Genomic DNA, 20,956 nt, shown 5'->3' with positions numbered 1-20,956 from the left:
GACATCTGAGCAAAGTCTTGCAGGAGGCAGATCATTGTGGAAGGAACATTCTAGACACAGGAGGCAGCCAGGGCAGGGGTTGGGAGGCGGGACATACTGGCGTTTGCAAGCGCGCACTGTGGTGGAGCCGAGCCAGGCAAGGGTGAGGCCAGTGGGAGCAGGGGCTTGTCACCCGAGGCCAGAGTCGGACGGGGAGACACTGAGCGTTTGGACAGAAGAGCAATTGGATCGGATTTGTGTTTCAAGTCCCTGTGGCTGTCGCGTGGGTCGCAGACTGCAGAGTGACAAGGATGAGACCATGGCAACAACCAGGGGACAGACTCGGGCAGCCTGGGGACGGGGGCGGGCGTCAAGCGCTCAGACCGTCACTGTGAGCTGAAGACGCAGCTCGGATGCGGGACGTGACAGGAGAGCAGTTGCATCACGCAAGGTCCAGCAAAGCTGCCTCCGCAGAGCTGGGGAGACTTCCGGTGGGGGGGCTCCGTGGGGGGCTCTGCTGGCACGTCGGTCAGCATCCAAGTGAGCACGTCAGGAAGGCCTGCGGGCGTTAAGTCTGGAGTCCAGGAGCGATGACCTCCGTGCTGGCGGCATCGGCAGATCCATGGGACGGGAGAGGGTGGGGCCCGCGGAGGACGCAGAGGGAGAGGAGCCGAGCCTTGGGGTCGCCGGGGTCAGGAGTTAGGGTGCTGGGGGCAGACACGCTGGAATTAGTGGTAAGTTAAGAGGCGCTCAGGACTCCCGGCCTAGAGCCCCGTAGTCTCTGTGATGAGGGCTACGTCTTTCTTGCTCATAAATGTTCCCCCGGAGCCCACAGTGGGGGCCTGGCACATACTGGACACCCAGTAATATTCACGGAACCAGTGAACTAAAGAAACAGAAGGAGGAGGGTGGTGATCCTCGATTCCTGCCGGTGCCTCCTGCCCACGGGCCCTGGGGGCCAGACCTCAACTTCCTAGTTTCCTCTCCGCGGCGTCCACCCGGGAACCTGCTGCCCAGAGGTTCCGGGCCCTCCACCCGCATTGCACACCAGCTGGCCCGGGGGCTGGGGAAGCAGGACGCTCAGAGCCAGCGGGGAGCAGTGATAAGCGCGCTGACCTTGCCTGCCCAGCGCGAGGCGGCGGGAGGGTCTGCCCTGGCGGGGACGACTGTAACAGCCGTTCTAGCTAGGACACAGAGCAGACCCAGCCGGAGCTCAGTTTTCTGCCTGTCAGAAGTCATTAGTGGTTCTGCGGGAAAAGCCAGAAAAAAGAGTTTTATATGGAATGATAAATTCTTCTATAAGCCACAAACCCCCACTAATTTGCAGTTAATAAACCCACAAACGTAAGATGATTAAAAACTGGCGAGGAAAGGGTTCCTCAACTCCTACAAGGTTGGCCTCAAGCGGCCGCGGGCCTGACAGGCTGACGTCGGGCCAGAGGCGGGAAACCCTGGGCGCCGGCCAGCGGGCAGCTGGAGCGGATTGACCTGCAGCCCCAAACAGACATGTCCAAGTCCTGACCCCGGGAATCTATGAACGTGACCTCGTTTGGAAAAAGGGTCTTTGCAGATATAATTAAGTTGAGGATCTTCTCAAGATGGTTGGTTTACTGGGGTGGGCCGCGGAGCCAGTGGCAAGGTCCTTATAAGAAAAGGATGCTCGGAGAGGCCGTGTGAAGCAGAGGCGGAGACCGGAGGGAGCACTGACCAGCCCAGGGACACCAGGGACCTCGGCAGCCGCCAGACGGTAAGAGGGGCACCGGGCAGGTTCCACCACAGACGCTCAGAAGGAACCAACCCCTCCCACACCCTGACTCTGGCCTCCCGGCCTCCAGAGTTACGGGAGAGTACATTTCTGTTTTTTGTTTTTTTTTTTAAAGCCACAAAGTCTGTGCTAATCTGTGATGGCAGCCGCAGGAAACTAACGCAGTGGCTGTGCCCTGGCTGACCGGGAATCCCCGTCCACCCTACAGAGGAGGTGCTCACAGCTCGGGCCACCGTGAGAGGACAGCCGCGGACAACACTCTCCCTGCTGCCTTCTGACACAGCGCTGTGGGAAAGAAGGGAGTGAGGGAGACAGGGAGGAAGGAAAAGAACATTCATTAATTAAGGGGGAGGAAAGGCACACTGCTGTCTGTCCATCATTAAATGGGACGACAGGCTGGAGAAGCCAACATAAATTAAGCACCCACAGGGTTCCAGGGCTGTGAATTTCACTACACGAGTCGTAAAATATCTCCCCCGTTTTCCACGTGCGGAAACTGAGGCTCCTGAGAGCTCAGGTGACTTGCACGTGTCACACGCCTGTAGCAGAGCCAGGGTCTGAATCCAGGTCCACCAAGTCAAGCCCAGTCCCTGGAAGGACCTCCGTGGAAAGCCGCCTGGTTGTCCATTCCTGGCCTAAAGCTGACCGTCGGGCCCAGGACTGGGAGGTGGCGGGATGCTTTCAGGACCCAGTCAAAGCCGGTTTAGAGCAGAATCTGTTGGCCTGGGTGGTTTCATTGAGGCGGAGACAGAGGGACACATTGCAGCCTTGGCTGCTGGTGAAGTAAAAATGTTCTGCAGAAGCAGATCCCTGGGCCGCCTGCACCAGAGGAGGTTTTACACGGAATGTGCAGTTTTGGATCATAAGGCAGAATCTTCTAATCTCCGTCCTGCCCTGCAGTCCTCCCAGACCTCTGCTGGATGCTGGTCCTGATCTAGAGAGGGAGCTATAGCCCGGAGGTTTCTGTTCCTGCCGGGGCCCCAGGCTCCCCTCTGAAGGGGGGAGGTCCAGCCAACCCCGGGGGCTCAGTCAGTCTGATGCGTTTAATGAGGTTATAAGGCGGCCCAGAAGCCATCACCCAGGCCCGAGGGAGGTAAGGCGCTGTTGTCCCCAGACCCCTCCTAGCCCAGCCCCTCTGTTCTAGCTGAGTCGCAAACCCCAAATCCCCAGATCTGGGGGGCTGGTGCGGGGCGGTGCTCAGGTTGTAATTATGTTTGTTGGGCCTTTTCTTTTTTGCACAATTTTATTCGTAACTGCAGCTGGGTCTTCCAGGACCATCCGTGACAGTTCTGAATAGCAGCCCGTGGTCGCCAAGCGTGATTTCCAAACACTGACCTCAGGGCCTGGCGCGCCTGGTTTGGATCCCTGAGACCTCCCCGGAGAAACTTCCCAGGGTCGCTCTGGGTCACGCTTTCTCTCATTTCTCAGCCCAGGTACCGGGAAGTTCCGTAACTGGTCTGAGTTCACAGGAGCTGGCACTAAATGGAGCGATGTATCAGGAGGCCAGAGGCTCGGGTTCCACCATCACTTACAAACTGTAGAAACTTGGGCATCTCACCCCAAATCTCTGGATTTGGTCTGATCTGGAAAGTGGAGGAAACAGCACTTGGCAGGCAGGGCGCTGGCCCACCTCTGATTCCGAATTTCCCGCAGGGGCCGGGCATCCTCATTGTGGGAGCAGAAAGGAGGTGTGGGTACAGGATAGGGTCTGTCCTGTCTGCCTCCAGCTGGGCTTTCCTGCAGGGTCTGGACTGGCGAGGGCCGCGTGGGGGGAATGGCAGCCGCGTCCCCACAAGCCCCTCCCAGCGTGATCAGACTTCCTGAGCGCGCAGGAGGCCTGCACCCACCCACCCACCACCGGGAGCCTGCGTGCTTTGTGCTGCTCAGCGGGAGGGCGGGACGGCAGCCCCGGCCCCGCCCCTGCCCCTGCCCCTGCCCTGATCGCCTGGGTGTGCAGGCCGTTGGGGAGTAAAGGAGCGCCTCAGGGCGCATGTTTACCTCGGTTACCCCCGTGCAGACGAGGGGTGAAGCCTCCTGCTCTGGCTGACCCGCTGGCACGTGCAGCACCGGGGCTGGGACCCAGGCAGCCTAGCCTTCAGAGCACAGGTCACAACAGAAGCCGCGTGGCCACGGGTGTCCCCATGCTATGCTGGGGCCCCGCGGGACTCTGTGTGTGTGTGTGTGTGTGTGTGTGTGTGTGTGTGTGCCTGCACCTGGCCCCTCCTCCCCAGGTGGAAGGGTCAGGCCACAGACGGAGCCAAACCACAGCTCAGGCAGGAGGGTTTGATGAGAAGGGTCTAAGTGCAGAGATGCCGCCCCAGGGAGACTTGCCCTTCCAGAGAGACGCGCACACAAAAGCTCCAGGGTAGCCGCGGGGCTGTAGAGCAGGCCAATTACGCAACAATTCAAGGTTTGACTACCTCTCCTTCCCCCTTTCATTCTCCCAGCCACTCCCCCCTCTAATCTGGCTGCCCCTCCGGCCCCCCCAGCGAGCTCTGGGCGATGGAGGATAAGAATGCACTCTCCCCCTTTTTACTGGGAGATCAAAAGTTGGAAGAAGAACTCAGCCCTCAGGGGTGGGGCGGGAGGGTGCTGAGATCAAGGCCCCGGAGGAGCAGGGGGTGGGGCGCGGCTGTTCCCCATGGGGTGCCACCTCCGTCAGAGCTCTGCACAGGGCTCTCCTTTAATCCAGCGTCACCGAGGGTGGGGAATTGCAGATTGGGTCCCATGGCTGGGAGACTGGGTGTTACTGCCCCCGGGTGGCTGAGGCCGGGCTGCAGGCTTTGCCCCCGCGGTGCAGGTCTCTCAGCCTTGGCCTTCCCGTCTGTAAAGTGGACGCAGGCCCTGGGCTTTGTGCACTGAGCCAAGCACTGCCGCGGATGAAAGGAATGGGCGCCAGCGGCACCGGCTCTGAAGCTCAGCCAGTGCCAGCCGAGCCCAACGCCCTGCGCTGCCACCCAGGGCTCGCAGAGAAAGAATCAAGCAGCGCGCCCCGACCGTGAAAAAACAGCGCTCTCGGCTTTTTAGAGGTGCCAACCCACGCCCAGCATGTGCCCCCTCCCCAGCTGACTTCCCGGCAGAGCTAACAGCCCCACCCGGCCCCCGGCAGCCGCACTGGCCTCCCTGCTGCTCTCTGGGCGCCAGGCAGCTCCAAACCTGCCCCAGCACTCCGTATCCCCCAGGGAGGGCGGCTGCGGCCCAGGCCTCGAGGGGGTGCTGGCCACCCCTACATCCGGGGCCCCAGGCACCCCGCACACAGCAGGCTTGCACAGGTCACATGTGGCACAGAGACTGGGCACTGGCTGGGGCCTTCGGTGTGTTTTCTCAGTTAACTCCCCAGGTCTGCTCTGTCCCCACGGAGGGTAACTCCAGGGGGCCCCGCCAGCTCCCCAGACGTCCATTTCCCAGCATGTGACCGAGCGGCCTAGACTGTCCCGTTTAACTGTCCGGCCGCCCGCGACAGCTGGCGGGGGGGTTGGGGGGGCACGCAGCCCAAGCCACACGCAGTGGCAAGGAGATGCCCAGCTTTCCTGACCCCAGGCTGGGGCACCCCGGCCCGCCGGGCATCAGGTTGAAGGTGGAGAGGCTGGAAGAGCTGCGCCCCATCCAGAGAGCCCAGGACAGCCCCGAGCTCTGGTCCCCGCCTCCTGTCCGCTTCCCTCTGTGGCCACAAAGGCAGACAGCCCAGGCCCCCGGCGCAGAGGCCCCAGCCCAGGCCTCCTCCTCAGGTCACAGCTTGTCTCCCACATTTTCTCCTCTGCTGCTTCAGATGCCTGAAAACCCCTGCCCTCAGGAATGACACTTCGTGTGTTGGGGGGCGGCGAGAGGACCAGCACCGTGAGTCGGGGGCTCACCCTTGCTGGCCTGGGCTCCTGCTCCGCCCCGTGCCCTCCCAGGCCTGCAGCCGGCGGCTAAGGTGCAGCCCCGCCCCCTCCCGTGGGCCGGCTGTGGGCTCCAGGGGGGTGCATCCAGCCCGCTCTGAGGGGGCCGCGGGACCGCAGAGGAGGTGCTGAGGGCTTGGGTGCCTTCTGACCGCAGCTGAATTCCAGGACGATGATGGGTAAATAATGTGGCTTTTCCAGAGTCCACAGCTTGGGCGCTGAACCGGCGCCTCCGGCCAGGCTTTCCGCGAGTTAGAGCAGCCGGAGACCCTCCCTCCCAGCAGCCGCTCTCCCACGGTGGCGGGGGGGGGGCTAGGGGGTCACTGCTGCCAAGCCAGCCCCGCCCCAACCCAAGCCTTCCACTTCCAGGCTCAATATCCTCATTCTCCTCGCAGGTCCGTTTCTGTCTAAAATCTCATTGTTTTGGTCTCTCTGCGGGCAGTGCCACCCTGAACTCCCGGAGGCACAGCCCACACCCTGGAGGAGGAGGGAACCCCCTGGGAGCAACACTCCAGAGAAAGGCCACGTCCCAGCAGCCCAGTCCTGCCGCTTCCCCCCGCCACCCCACGCCAGGACTCCCAGCACTCACAGAGTCTCCAGGTTGTGCAGCCCCTCGAAGCTGTGGGTCCCCAGGTGCTGGATGTGGTTGTTATGGAGATGCCTGTGCGGGAGGAGAGCCAGGTCAGGACAGGGGCTCACAGCATCGGGCTGGGGCGGGGAGGCAGGTGCGCTTGCGGCGGAGGCATGGACAGTGACCCCAGCGGGTCAGCCTGTGCCTCCAGGGACAAACTGACGGGCCAAGAGGGACGTCGGAAGCCACAGTCTCCAAGGCTGGTGGCCAGGGGCTACGCCGTTCAGACTCCCTATCGCAGGAAAACACCAGAGGCGCTCCCCAGGCCGAGGCGAAGCAGGCTCCCGCCAGCCTCCCGCCAGCCTCCCGCCAGCCTCCCGCCAGGCTCGAGGGGAGAGGCCCGACGTCGGGGCCCCAGCTGGGGCTTCTCCTACAGGACCCAGCTGCCTGGGTCAGTGGCCAGACGCACTTGTGGGAGCCGGCAGCAAACCACTGCAGACAGCGTGTCACTACAGGTGAGCTTTCTGTTACAGCCGGCGTGAGCTGTGAGCCAGCCTGGAGATGGAGACGGGTGAGGCCAGGGGCGCCAAGGAAGGCTTCTTGGAGGCAGTGGCCCCGCGCGCAGGACCACAAGGTCGGGGACGCGGGCACGCCAGGGTAGGGCGCGCCATGTGGAGGCGATGTGAGGACAGAGGCGGCCAGGGGAGGGGGTGAGGGCTTGACCGGAGCACATGTGGGGAGAGAGGCCCGAGGTCAGTCTGGGGGACTTCCAAGGTCAAGAGCGAGTTGAAAGTAAGTGAATGTTCTTCTCCCAATTCCTAGTGAGATGAGCAAAAATAGCAGAGACAGGACCCCTGCCCCACCCCAAATACTACGAGTAGCAGCAGAGCAAGGGCAGAGACACAACGTAAATAAACAGCAAAGACTATGGCCAAGGAAACGTTCTGGGCTCCTCATCGGAATCTGAACTGGTGAGAAAACAAGATCCTGAGAATTCTCCCTGCAGTCCCCAAATCTGAAGAGAAGCGGCTGTGGATGTCCTTTTCCCTCCCCATTGCTGGCTTCCCAGGGAAGAGAGGAAGGGAAAGTAAAATGAAGGCTCCAGGCTCCTCATGCATTGAGGAAACGACTTGAAGCCCAAGGGAATTCCTGTGTGAAGGGAGCGAACTCCTGCATTTACCACAATCTGACCCTGCGAGGGACCAGCCCTACCTGCACCAGCGCACTTGGGTACCCACAGGCAGGTGGACCCTCATTTACCCACCGCTCTGGCCCACAAACTACAGCCTTGGGGGAGAGCTGAGGGGGCCAAGGTGATGCAGCTGTCCCAGCAGAAGCCAGAAAGAGAAATCACATGGCAATTGTGCAAACATACAACAGGAAGAGCAGAAGAGAGATGCCCAGGCCAGGTGAAGTCCCAAGCCTAGAAGAAAACGTAACAGATGAACGAGCAGCAAGACATTTATCACAGCTGCCTTCTGCTGCAAAACAACCTAGTAAAACATTTCAAAGACCGCATTTTTAAGTGAAGGAAAAAATGACATTGTAGACTAAGGAAATGAATTGAGGACCAAAAATACATCAGTAAAAAACCAGTCAGTGGGGCTTCCCTGGTGGCGCAGTGGTTAAGAATCCGCCTGCCAATGCAGGGGCCATGGGTGGGCTCAACGACCGGATCCCAACTGGTTCCCAGATCCCTGGTCCAGGAAGATCCCACATGCTGTGGAGCAATGAAGCCCATGCGCCACAACTACTGAGCCTGCGCCCTAGAGCCCACGAGCCAAAACTACTGAGCCCGTGCGCCACAACTACTGAGCCCACGTGCCACAACTACTGAAGCCCACGTGCCTAGAGCCTGTGCTCTGCAACAAGAGAAGCCACCGCAATGAGAAGCCCGCACACCGCAACGAAGAGTAGCCCCCGCTCGCCTCAACTAGAAAAAGCCCGCGCCCAGCAACAAAGACCCAATGCAGCCAAAAATAAATAAATAAAATAATAATAATAATAAAAAGCTAGTCAATAAGTTTGAGACAAGGAACAGTATAGACACTGCTGGCAGTGGAATGGGTGTCAGAGAAAAAGCCTGAGCTAAACTGGTGAGCTGGGCTGCATGAGAGCGAAAGGCTAAAACAGCTAGAAACTAATCGATGTGAGTCAACACTGGGCTATTGATGTCTCTGAGGGCCAGGATCCAAAAATGAGACAAAAGACGTATTCAAAATGTAACACAAAAGAAAACTCTCTACAATAAAGAATGACAGGTCAAAAGCATACATTGTTTCAGGAAAATTGGATGCAGAAAATTCCACACTGTGTCAATATTCTAGTGAAGCTATTAAAGTTCAAGGATTAAAAGACATCTTCAGGAAGGAAAAGGAAATCACGTACACGGGGAAGAAATCAGACTGGGCTCCAAGACGTTCAGATGGAAAGGCAACAGGCAGACCCCATCCTACATGGTGGGTAGGGCCGGGGGTCTTGAGAGAAGGGGGTCCTTCCCCACCTGCTCCATGCCCAGGAGGCAGACAGACCCACCGCAGGGGCTTGGATTTGATAGAGAGAACACAGCCCTGGCTTCTGGGAACGAGCCCCTCCCCTCCATGCTTCCTCCGCTGTCACCAAACCCCACTTTCCCGCACCTCCCGCGGAAGCTCATCTCCGTCCCCACCCCGTCCCCCAGCCCCGCCAGCGCCTCTGGTCCACAGCATCTTGCAGCCCAGGCGTCCAGACGACGACTCGGTCACCCCAGGCGTCCCGAGCCCCTTCTGCAGGCCAGTCTGTTGGGGCTGACGGTCCAGAGGAAGAGATGAGACCCCACACAGGGCAGCACCCTGTCCAGTTCAGCGCCCCTTGCTCCCCTCAGGGCCGCGCAAAGCAGCCTGACCAAGGCCCAGGGTTCGGGTTGAAACGAAGCCCCTCTCCACCGGCTGGTTGCCTCACGCCTCTGGCCAGATCCCCGTCCGCCCACCTTCTTCCTCTGCCTCTGCGCTTTCCTGCAGCTCAGCCCTCGGTCCTGGACGGCTTTCTCCAGCCCGCTCTGCCCTGCAAGGTCACCGGCCACGGCAGCCTCTCTCCCCCGTCCCAGGGCCGGAGGAGTTGAAGGGCAGGGGCAATGCTTCTGGGCCTTCTCCTCTCTCAGCATCGTGGGCCCCTGGGCCCCTCTCCTCCTGTGCCCGGTGGCCCCCCGGCCCCTCCTGGATCCACGGTAGCCGAACTCCCCCACTCGCGCCCCCGACCTTGGCCTCCCACCCTGTGAAAACCTCAAGTCGGATGGATTCTTCCTTCACAACGTCCCTCAGGGCCATGCCTCTGTCTCCTCCCTAAGCTGGACTTTGCCTCCTAGATCCAGTCTCCCCTGTTCCCGCCCATCCTTCAAACCATACTCCCAACCCCCTTCTCGCCTCCAGCCTCCCCTGCCCCGCGAAGGCCACAGCCAGACTCCTGCTCTGACTCTTGAGTCCCCAGACTCATCTGCCCGGCCTTCTCTCTGGCCAGACTGGCGTGCTCGCCTCAGCCAACACCCTGACGCCCCCATGTCTTTGCTGACACCTGCTTGGAGCCCCTGCTCCTCACCTGTCTACTCTAAGCCAACTTTCCGGCCCAGGACGGCCCCCAGGCCAGCAGGCCCCCCGCCCCGTTCCCTCCTCCAGCTGCTTCGGCCGCCCTGAGCCCCTGAGACGAGCCTGACTCAGCGTCCGGTCCCCTCGGCCTGAGTTAAGCGACAGCGCTGCCGTCCTTCCCGCCAGCATCCTGCTACTGGGACTGGCCCGCCAGCCTCTGAGGCAGCGGCCGGCTCTCCACCCCCGGACTCCGCAGGGCCTCCACGGGGCTCCGTACACCCTCCGCTGCTCACTTGTCGGGGGCCCATAGTGAGGCCCGCATTTTCCCAGTAGTCTTGTCTCTCAGAGACCTGACGCCGTTTATCCCCAGGGAACATCACGATGTCACAGGGCATCACCAAAGCTGGAATCAGCCGCCCCATTCTGCTTAGCCGCTGTCAGTACCCCCTACTGGCGCTCAGAAGGAGGACCGTGTGGCCGTGCTGACAGAGGATGTGGTTCAGGAGGATGCTGGTCCCGCCTCTCCAGTCTCCCAGGACAGAGAATCAGACAAACTCATGCCTGCTTCTTCATCTCTCAAACGGAGCCAAGCCTCATCCACTCCCTGGTTTGGAAAATCATACCAGATTTCCAAGAGCAGGGGAGGCCTTATGTCCCCACAGCAATTAGGATGTAACCCAAAGCAATCACACGTGACCTCCAAGCCCTTGGCGACTACCCTGTGAACTCTGCACCCCGAAGTTCCGGCGTGGGGAGGTGGGGGGGCGAGGACAGAGTTACCCCCGGGCTCCAGCTCCTGCCAGGGATGCTCTCTCCCAGGGAAGTACCTGACGGGGCTCTGCTGCCCAATTACAGCGCTGGCTTCTCTCTCCTTCTCCAGGCCTGGGGATGAGGTGAGTTTATCCCACCCCTGTGCCAAAGCCCAAGACTGCATCCACCCATTGCCCGATTGTCCAATATGGTGGAAATCATTCAGGAGATTCTTGGCATGCGTTCCCATTAGTGCGGTATAGTTGCAATATTTGCACATAATAGCAGAGGGAATCGCTGCTTAATTCCTCTCTTCCAGCCCCTCAGAGCACTTCTTATGTCGCCTGGCCTCACAACAGCCCCACGGGGTCAACAGGAGATGGTCATCCTCACGTTACACGGGGAACCGCAGGCCAGAGGTTCGGAAACCTCAGGGACACAGCCAGGAGGAAGCCGTCCAGGGTGGACACGCCGCCGTCCGGGTGGGGGAGGGGTAGCACTCACAGCACCACGAGGCTGGACAGGTTCCGGAAGGCGTGGTCGGGGATGTGGCCTATGCGGTTCAGGGCCAGGGTCACGGCCTGCAGGGCGCGGAGATTGCCGAGGGCCCTGACGGGGATCTCGGAGAGCGCGTTGTCGTCCAGCCACAGGTGGCGGAGGGAGGACAGCCCCTCGAAGCTCCTGTCCGGGACCAGGGAGATGAGGTTGGCATCGAGGCGCCTGGTGGAGAGAGGGGAGGGTCAGTGCTGTGCCAGTGCAGCCTCCGAGGTGCCTGGGGATAAGGGGCCCCGGGGCTCGCCTCGGCTCCAAGCCGCAGCTTTTGGCCCTTTACGCCCTGCATTCCCGTCGGTGACCCGAGGCTGCACCCACAGCCCGGTTGCGGACAACACTGCCCCCCGCCACGGTCAAGCCCCTCATCTGCGCCGCGGCTCCCCTGCTCTGCGGACGCTGTCCTCCCAGCCCCGTCCACTCTGAGGCCGGATAACAGAGATGTCCCCCCATGGACACGGGGGACAGCCCCTCCCTGGACGCGGCCAAAGGAAACGCCTCCTCAAAACCACCGGCCGCTCCCGACTGCTCGGCCCTGGAGACCCTGCTCCCCGGCTCAAGGGCCCGGGGGTGGGACGGGGCTCCCTGCTTGGCTGCTGGCCTACGGGAGGCTCCTGGATGTCAGAACAGGCAGACGGCTGGCGGGCGGTCCGGGCTGCCCACAGCCACAGGGCCCACGGTGGCAGAGGACTTCTGACGTGAGGTCTAGGCACCCTCGGCAGCCAGCAGGACCAGGAGGCAGCCCGTGCCAGCTCTTCACAGCTGTGCCCAAGCCACGATGTCCTTGACCAACGTGCCTCCTGGTCCAGGGCTCGGGCTGAAACCCCATCACCCCATGCAGCTGGTCCCACAGGGACGAGACAAGCTGGCCTGTGGCCGTGGATCTGCCCCTGGACTTTGCTGTCTTGAGGGGCTTTGCACTGAGGCCTGGTCCTGCGCGCGGGCAGATGGCACCTATGTCATGGAAACGCCAGCCCTCAACCACACAGGCCCGAAGGCCCCGTCACGCTGACCCTAAGGAAGACTGGGCGGTGGCGGAGGTGCCTTTCTTCCATCCCAGCAGCACGAGCCCACGTGTCGACAGCCGGCAGTGCTCCTGTCTGTTCCCTGAGCTGTTGCACCCGTGTCCCTCCCACCCCCGGGAGAAACCCCCAGGCTCACCAGCAGGGGAGCTGTGAGTGAACAGGCAGACACCGGAGCCTTGCACGGGAGAGCAAGCCGACCAGGACAGGCCCCGAAAGCTGCAACTAGGAAAGACCTCCACCCACGTCAGACCTGACCTGACGGCCACAGGCCCTTCCGTGAGTGCCTGTCACTCGGTCACTGTCGTCAGACCCTCGATGGTCTGACTGTGCTGGTGACCTGGGGACCACAGGTGGGAACAGACTCCAAGAGCCTCGCCAGGATGGCCTGGTTCAGAAGGCCAGGATGGGGCCTGGAATCTGTTTCTAAAGAGTGCCCTAGATGTTTCTATGCATAGACAGTTTGGAAAGTGCTGGATAAGCATCGGCTACAAAGAGGACGGTGTCCCCGCCCTTCACAACTCAGTGGGAACGTCGGAAGATGGTTCCAGCGCAGTGTGATGGCTGGGGAGGCATTAGGAGTGGCCTCCAGGTGGAGGTGATGTTACGTGGAGACCTGGCCGACTAGGAGGAATCAGCCAGTGGAGGAGGAGGGGGGCGTGTGGGAAATAGAGCATCTGGAAGGGGACCCAAGCAGCCAGGCCCAGGCGGGGCTTCAGGAAGGGCAAGGGGAAGCTGGAGGGAGCAGGGCAGGTGCAGCCGGCGGCGAGGCGGGCAGGGCTGGAGCTTGAGGGCCCTGCGAGCGATTCTGTGTTCTGTGTCAGGGAAACGGGAAACGGGGAGCCAGGGAGGGTGGTAAACAAAGAAGGACGTGGCCAGGTTTCTGGTGTTGAGAAGGGGCCAGCCTGGAGCTCCTCACTCCGCCCCATCCACCATCTCCCGCACCCTGCACTCACACACCGCCTCTCCACCCCATCGAGCAGGCTCGGCCACACCGGCTCCATCATCGGCGCCCCCCCCCCCCCACCGCCTCTGGCCCCGGGCATCAGTGGTGCATCAGATCTTCCTCTGGCAATGTGGTCCACAGACCGTAAGCTCAGCACCACCGGGGAGCTGGTCGGAAAGGCAGAGTCTGAGGCCCCATCCCAGACGTTCTGGGTCAGCACCTGAATTCTAACCTCCCAGGTCACTGGTGGGGTCGTAAGCACATTAATGTCTCCCAAGCACCGAGCCAGGCCCTCCAGAGCTTCTGACGCTCTGGTCGGCGGCAGGGACAGCTGGACGGGAGAGGGAGCCTGAACGGGGAGCCAGACGTTTCGTCCTGTGGTCAGTGCTCGGCTGGCCCTGGGGCCTTGCTCTGGGGTTCAGTCACCCATCACTCCAGGCCCCGGGCTCCAGCACCCCCTCCTGGGTACGTCATCTCCCGCACCCTCCACGACACACCGTCCACAGACAGCGGTGTCCTCAAACAAACAGGGGAGCGACCCCCCAGCCTGGGGCTGGCCGAGCCGCCAGTGGCCGGAGGGGACCCGGACAGACCTTCCTAGCAGGCGTGGTCTTGCTCCGACACCCGTCCCACCATGGTGAGACTCTCACCATCATCTCGCTCCCGTCCACAGAGACCCCAGCAGATGTCCGGAGGCTCCTCATGGTCCTGGGGAGACCCCCAGTGGGGCAGCACCTTGGTCCCAGCTTTCCCAGAGACCGTGGGCAGGTAGCTGAGCCCTGACTCCCACTTAGACCACATAGACCGCAGCCCCACAAATGGCCTTAAGGAAGGTAAGATTCAGACCAGGACAGTGGCGGGTGGGCATCATGAATGAGGGCCTCAGGCAGGGGGACACAGGGCCAGTGTGGATGCGAAGCGGGCACGGACTTCATACTCCCTTAGAAGGTCAAATCCATAAGCCCCCCTCTCCCCGTGGGACACGGGGGGTCCAGTGGGGCTGTAGCCTGGCTCTCGGCCGCTGCCTTTCCAGGGGGCCTGGGTCCCCGAGGCAGGGGTGCTCCCCCTCCAGTGACAACCATGACCCCGCAGTGTCATTGCTCCCACTTACGAGCCCTTGTCCTAGGCCAGGTCGGTACCAGGCGTGTGATCGGCGTCCTGGCAGCAATGCCACGAGGGGCTCTGAGCACCCGTTTCACAGAGGGACCAAGGTCGCTAGAGAGCTGGGGTTCCACCCAGGTGTCTGAGCCCAAATCCACGTGCCTCACCCCCTGCGACACCGGTCCTGGGGGCATGAGGAGGGTGAGGACCTGAGCGCCCGGGGAAACGTCCCGCTGAAGGACAGAGGACAGAGGCGGGTAGCCGGACGCGAGCCAGGGCTGGGGCCGGGCAGGGGGACGGCCTTCACTCGGTGAGCTCGGCGTCTGAGAGCTGCCTGTGTGTGCGTACGTGTGAGCACACACGTGTGTCCTCACACACGCCTGTACCCACTTTCACAGGTCCCCACGGCCCCGATTAGTCCTCCTGCTGCGTTGGGTGCAGCCCAGGGGCAGGAGGGCTGAGAAGGGCCACCTCTCCCTGGTCGGCCCTCCCATTCGCAGGGAAGGGCTGGGCTGGACCACAGAGAACACCCCGCCTCCATCCACAGCTCACAGGCTTCAGGCGCGGTAGGCGAGAGGCGGGGGGCAGCTGGGAGCGGAGGAAGTGTCTGCAGCACCTCCCACCCTGCCCCGATGCTTGGGGACAGGGACGTGCCCAAGGGGGAATCCAGCAAACTGGCAAGTGGAGGAGCTGGGACAGTTGTGGGCGAGGTCGGTCAGGCCTGCGCCTGCGTCTGGGCGGGCCTGGCACAGGTGGCCTCCGTGTGGGCCATGGACCCAGGGCAGCAGGGTTGGATTTCCCACACAGTAATCCATGTTGTCCACTTAAATTTGAATTTCGGGTAAATAACAAATCGTTTTTTGTATAAGTAGGTCCCATGCAATATCTGGGACAATGCCCAGTTAAATTTGAATTTCCAATAAACAGGAATAACTTTTTAGAATAAGTAGGTCCCGTGCAGTATCTGCACTTTATGTGGCAGCTCTCACCCTGGGGGGTCCTGTGAGCATGGACTTAGCCAGCAGGCAGATGGAGTCACAAATCCCTCATTTAACCTGTTGGGCCGGCCTCCTCAGCTGTATACGTTGACGACCCGCCCATCCGAGACTACTTGGAGGCGAAATGCACACAAGACGCACAGCTCAGAGGCTGCCCCCAGCTGCCTCTCTAACAAGGAGGCCAGGCCGTGCAGAGGGGCGGGGGAGCCCAGGGAGGGGCTCGGCACCTGGCGACCGCAGGCCCTCCTGTGGTTTCGGCTGTGAGGACAAACCCGCCTTTGAGGTGGGTCCCCAAGGCGCCCAGAGAGGAGTGGGGAGGGGGCAGAGAGGCAACGGAGCAGCACCGGCTTCCACTCCCCCTGCCCCTCTCCTGTGTGGGACGGCCCCCTGCCCCCAGGAACCTCTAGCCCCTGGGGACCCTCCTGCTGCCCCTGCCCAGCCCCTGGCAGGCTGGGTGTCTTCCAAGCAGCTCCCACCCCTCAGTCTGGGTTCCGGCTCCCGGGTCCCGTGCTCGAGGGTGGCCGGGGGCCCCTGCTCTGGGGAGGGGAGGCAAGGAGCTAGTCCAGCTCTCCGGCGGGGAGGAAGAGGGCAGTTACGCCACGGAGCCCTGGAGTAAAGCCAACAGCCCGAGCTCCCCCTCCTTCTCCCACGGGGGCTGGGCTCCGCTCCCTGGAGGCTGCTGGCTACACCAGGCAGGCCAGCAGGCACCTCACAGGCCGGTCCGGGCCTGCCTGGGCTCTGGGGAAGCCGCTGAGCCTCTCCAGAGCCAAACCACTCCCCGCGCTCCCCCAGGAGGCCAGGAGGGAGGGCTGGGCCCCTTCTCTCCAAGCCCCACAGGCGGTGGCCTGGTCCCACAGACAGAAGGGGAGGGAGGAGAGACCCCAACTGGGAGCAGGAGAGATGGAGGTGGGAGCTTGCTCACCGACAGTGACAGAGACCCGGAAGAGCAGGGGTGTAGACGCAGATCCTGTTCCCTGGGAGCTTGAAGGAGCCGCCCGCCCCGCTCAGCTCACCAGAAGGGCCAGGAGCCCAGAGAAGGAGAGAGAAATGCCCAAAGCGGGTAAGCGGCAGGGCTGGACTCAAGCTTAGGGCTTCTTTCCACCAGCCTGGGTCCCTATAAGGACTGCACGTCTCTGAGCTGCAGGAGGCACATTCCTATCTGGAGACCAAGGACGCTTACAGCCCGCAGAGCACTAGATCGACCGAACAGACCCTCTCTGGAATTTCTTTCTCTAATCCTTCCTATGTCCTACCAGATCTTAGTCAAACTCAAGACAGAGGGACAGATTCGGGGCTCCGAGTGGACCATCAGCTGATCCACTTGTTGCCACCAGGTATCCATTCAAAAGGCATCAGGCGTGGTACCTGCTCCCTGAGCGCAGTCCCCAGGGAGGGTCCCCTGGTCTATTCTGCCCCAGTGGCTGCAGGGTCGCTCCAGCTCTGAGCCGCGCCACGTGGAGGACCAGCGGCTGTAGGACAGAGCCCTTAGGAGCAGAGGGGGACTGAGACCCCTGAGGCCCAGCGGGCCCAGCAGAGAGGATGAAAAAGACAGGTGAAAGAAGGTGAAAATAGAAAGAAAGCAGCCACTTTGGACCCGGTGACCCTGTGCACGAGGCAGCCATTGACACCAGGGGGACCGCCGGGAAGGTGAGGGCTCGGGGACAGACTGGCACCTGCTGAGCCGCAAGGACGTGCCTGGGCCTCCCGCAGGCACTGGGCCCCAGTCTCCCACGTCAACACCGCCGCCAGTGCCGGCCTCCAGCCTCCAGCCTCAGCGGGAGGGCATGGGGCTCCCGGGCGGCAGGCTTGGCGGAAGGGCTCGTCCACCTGGGCACCAAGCAGACACGACCAGCTGTCGCCCAGGTATCTCTACACACGGACACTCTCCCCGCTCCCTGGGAGACCGCAGCCTGCACGGCGCCCCCCCCCCCCAGAAGGCCTCTGCGCTCTCCCAGGGCTCTAACAAAGCCACTACCGCAGCCCCCCAACCACCAGGCTCCTCAGATGCCCCTCATCACAGGAGTCTCAGTTCAGCCGGTAAGTATCAGTCCCTTACTCCTCGATTCCATCGGAGTGGATGAACTTCAATCCCGATGGACTGAGACATTCCATCCAGTGGAGTGGACGGAACCCGCTAAGCGCTCATCAGCGCCGACTGCTAGGCCAGCCCTGGGCTCGTCTCTGGGCTCCAACGTGAGCTGCACACAACCCCTGTCTGGAGAAGCTCTTAGACTATTTACTTTATTATTTAACGAAGCAACACAAAAACCTTAGCCAGCGTTTCCTTAGAGCTAGTCGTCACCAGGCGCGCTAGTATTTCACATACACTTGCATATTGAATCTCCACCCCAGCCCTGTGGAGTTGGAAGCTCGTACTTCTCACCTTGCCTGCAGGAAAGCGGGCTCGGAGGTGAAACCGTGCGTCTGACTCCAAAGTCTGTGGCTCCAAACCCACGGCCGGTACTTGGTCAAGTGAGCCTGTGGAAAACACTCTGCAGCTGGGACCCGCCCTCCGCCTGTGGGAAATCCAGTAAGGCCTCCCAGAGGAGGTGACATTTGAGCTGGTTCCCAGGGGAGGAGTTTTCTGACGGGCGAGGGGGCGGGCGCCTCTGGTCCCCTCTGAGACAGCACGTCTGATGCCGTTGCCCCCGGGGCACCTGCGGCTCTCGACCACCTGAAGGGAGGCTGGTGAGCCTGAGGAACGGAGCCTCTACGTTTATTTCATTTTAATTGACACACGTGCCTAGCGTTCTGTAGAGGCTTCAGGCAGCCAACCCCACCCCCGGGGCCCACAAGCCTTTCAGGACGATTAAAATTTTACCACTTGGACACTATTCTTTTTTTAAAGAATGGAAGTTGCCGATAGTGTTTTTAGAAATCTGGCAGACATTATTAGGTAGCCTTTTAATTTTAATGGAGATTATAGCTTTTTGAGAGAAACTTGTGGGAGTGGGACACAGACTTGGAATGCAGGGAGCTTTGGGCAGAAGGATGGGAAGGACGCCCAGTGTAGGTGGGAGGAAGGCCAAGGCCAGCTCTGGACCTTCGACCATTACCACGCTTTTCTCTGATCAGACGGGAAGACCCCTGGGGCCATGGGCTGTGTCCTCTCCCTGCAACTTGCCAAGTGGGCATTCAATCTGTGTGGCTTTTGTTTGTTTTGATGGAGTTCTGAGTGCTTCCAGCACTGTTCATAGGACTGCCTACCGAGAAGAGACCAGTCACAGGGTGAGAGCTGAAAGGGATCCCCGCAACCAAGGAGGAAAGGGGTCAAGGTCACAGAGTAAACAGAGGGCAGAGCCAAAGAAGGTGGTTGGCATGGAGCCAGTTTCCCTTCCCTCCTGCCCTGGTCCACTGGGGAGCGTACGGCACTCACCCTTCTCTGCCCCCCAGACAGGGCCCGGTTTAGCCTCCCAGAGACCCCAAGGCGGACGGCCGCTCCTGCCCCGCGTCTTGGCCAAGGTCTCGTGAAGAGCTGGGGTCCCACTGCCTGGCCTCCCAGGGTGTGCACGACGCTGAGTCCAGAAATGAAAACTCTTGGGGGTTGGAACCCCGAGCACGCCAGCGGGAGGAAGCGGCCTACCGTGACGGACAGCGTCGGGGGGCAGAGCAGACGCTGACGTCTAGGCCCCCAGAAGCTTAAAGTCGAGCTTTGCTGCAGGGGCGGGGGTGGGGGTACAGGAGACGGAGCCTTAATTAATCTCTGTGTCCCCCCCGCAGCGGAGGGGAGGGTTAGGGCAACACCGCTCACCGCCTCTCCCCACACAGGAAAGTCTGCGTCTGTCGGAGGACGGTGGTTTCATTAGCTCTGATTTATGTCACCTAATGAGATCCTTCCCCTCTCACTGTCAGCCTCTCAGCAGATCAAAGGGAGGATATTAAGACAAAGCCAATTCCAACCAGTCCTCTGAGCTCTGCTGATGCCCGAGCCACCCTTCCCCTCCACCCGCCAGGAGAGTGACGGATGGGCGAGAACCCCAGGAGCGGAGAGAGCTTCCTTTGTGCACATCAAAGGTGACACCTGAGCCTTCCTCCAGGCTATTCCGCGTGTTTAATCAGCAGCAATATATAAAAATAATTACCTGCCCTCCATGGGGGAGGCAGGGAGGAGCCCCCGTGTGCAGCCTTTCCCAGCTTCCCCTGAAGACACAGACCTACAGATCTGGGCAGAAGGCCAGCTCTGTGGGTGACCGTCCCGGAATCCGGGGTGGGGACTACACAAGGCACCCATCCACGCCCCCGCCTCCCGCCGCTGGATTCCAGACAGCAGGCTGGCTTCGGTGGGCCTTCCTGGGCCGTCTGAGAGGCGTTAGCCGGTCCTGTGGCTGCCTGGGGCCAGGGCGCCTGCCCTCGGCAAGGAGCGCTATGGCTGGTGGGGGAAGAGGCAGACGACCCCTCCAGGGAGGGGCAGAGATGTCCGAGGTTCAGGGAACACGAGCAACACCCCAGTGTCTTAAGGCCATCCCACCAGGCTCTGTAGTAACAGGTGCCATGGAAAAGGGTGCCGTGGGGGATGGAAAGAAGATGCCGGTTCTGCGTCCCTAACCCAGGGTCCAGTCGTCCCTCCTCCCGAGGGCCCCTGGCTCCCCGTGGACCAGTGTGGGAGCCGGGAGGCCACAGCTGCGTGGGGTCAGTCCTTTTCCCCCAGCCCCTACCTCCCGTCCCTCCACCGACCCCTCTGTCTGTCCGCCCATCTGTCTGTCTGTCCATCCATCCATCCACTCACACAGACTAGAGAACCACCCCCGTGTTCTGGGCTTGTCTTCCTCCTGCACAGTCACCTACGGCTTCTGGCCAACTCCGAACTCCTTAGCTTGGGCTTCAAGAGCCCGCCCCCGGAATGACTCTCTCATCAGCCTCATTTCTCAGAAGGGCCCCCATTCTCCACTTCACATGGGAAATATGCCTCTCTCCCCACTTCCTGTCCCGAGTTCATGGTGTATTCATCTCTGCACCTCTGTAAAGGTTGGTGCCCTTCCTTGCCCTAGGCTCCCCCTCCACCCCCTCGGGGGCCCCCGACACCCATCACCTGCTCGGGCCTCACGGATTGACCCGTGAGCACCCCGCACCTCTGCCCGCGCTGAAGCCCTCGACACGGGAGACTAGCCATAGGCCTCTCCCCTGGCCCAGGAGACAGGTCAGATACTCCAGTAGTTCCCAGTTAAAACAGAGGAAAATGTAACCACCTTCCCACTACAACACCTATGAGACACAGAAAAAGACGAAACCTTAGACCTTGACCAGAAGCCACACTTAACCAGAACCTGACATCTCTGCCGGCCCTGAGGTCAGTGGAACTGAGGAAAACAGCCAGGAATGAGTGGTCTTCATCTGTTTTGCTCTGTGAAACAGAGGAGCCCCAGCCTTAGATGGAAGGCGGAAGGCACGTCCCCCCTTCCCCGTCTCTTCGGAATCGCGTTCCAGAAAACGGCACAGCCGCCTCCCCTGACTGTGTGAGCGACGCGTTTTCAGGCAGCCAGGGCTCCAGCCCCCCCCCGGCACCCCAATCCCCACTTCCGTGTCCACTCAGAGACCCCGATTCCCGAAAACCACACGGCAGGAGGGAGGGGCGGGGGGCGGGGGCGCCTGCACCCTGGGAGGCCAGGGCCATCGCGCAGGAGGACAGCCTGAGTCAGGCATCTTGCGACAAAGCGGTTCTGGCCATGGCTCCACTGTGGCATCACCTGAGGAGCCGTTAAACCTCTGGTGCTTGGGCCGGACCCAGAGCCCCCGAGTCGTCGGGTCAGGGTGGAGCCTAAGCACAGCACCGTTTAACGTTCCCTCTGGTGCGTCTAATGTTCAGCCGGGAGCAGACCTTCACACCCTGCAGTCCT

At 61.3% G+C, this 20,956-nt stretch overlaps 1 protein-coding gene across 1 annotated transcript in view; it reads right to left on the bottom strand.

The window, feature by feature from the left end:
- LGR6 (leucine rich repeat containing G protein-coupled receptor 6) overlaps window positions 1-20,956 on the bottom strand; it is a 95,587-nt gene that overhangs the window by 24,946 nt on the left and 49,685 nt on the right. The window contains exons 5-6 of the mRNA XM_059906324.1: window positions 11,011-11,226; window positions 6,215-6,286 (exon numbers count right to left, since the gene is read on the bottom strand). Of these exons, the coding sequence (XP_059762307.1) occupies window positions 6,215-6,286; window positions 11,011-11,226 (288 nt within the window). The remainder of the gene's footprint in view (window positions 1-6,214; window positions 6,287-11,010; window positions 11,227-20,956) is intronic.

Source organism: Balaenoptera ricei, chromosome 1 (genome assembly GCF_028023285.1).
Source record: "Balaenoptera ricei isolate mBalRic1 chromosome 1, mBalRic1.hap2, whole genome shotgun sequence".
In the NCBI taxonomy this organism is placed as follows: Eukaryota; Metazoa; Chordata; class Mammalia; order Artiodactyla; family Balaenopteridae; genus Balaenoptera; species Balaenoptera ricei.
This window is presented reverse-complemented; position numbering and strand designations above follow the sequence as displayed.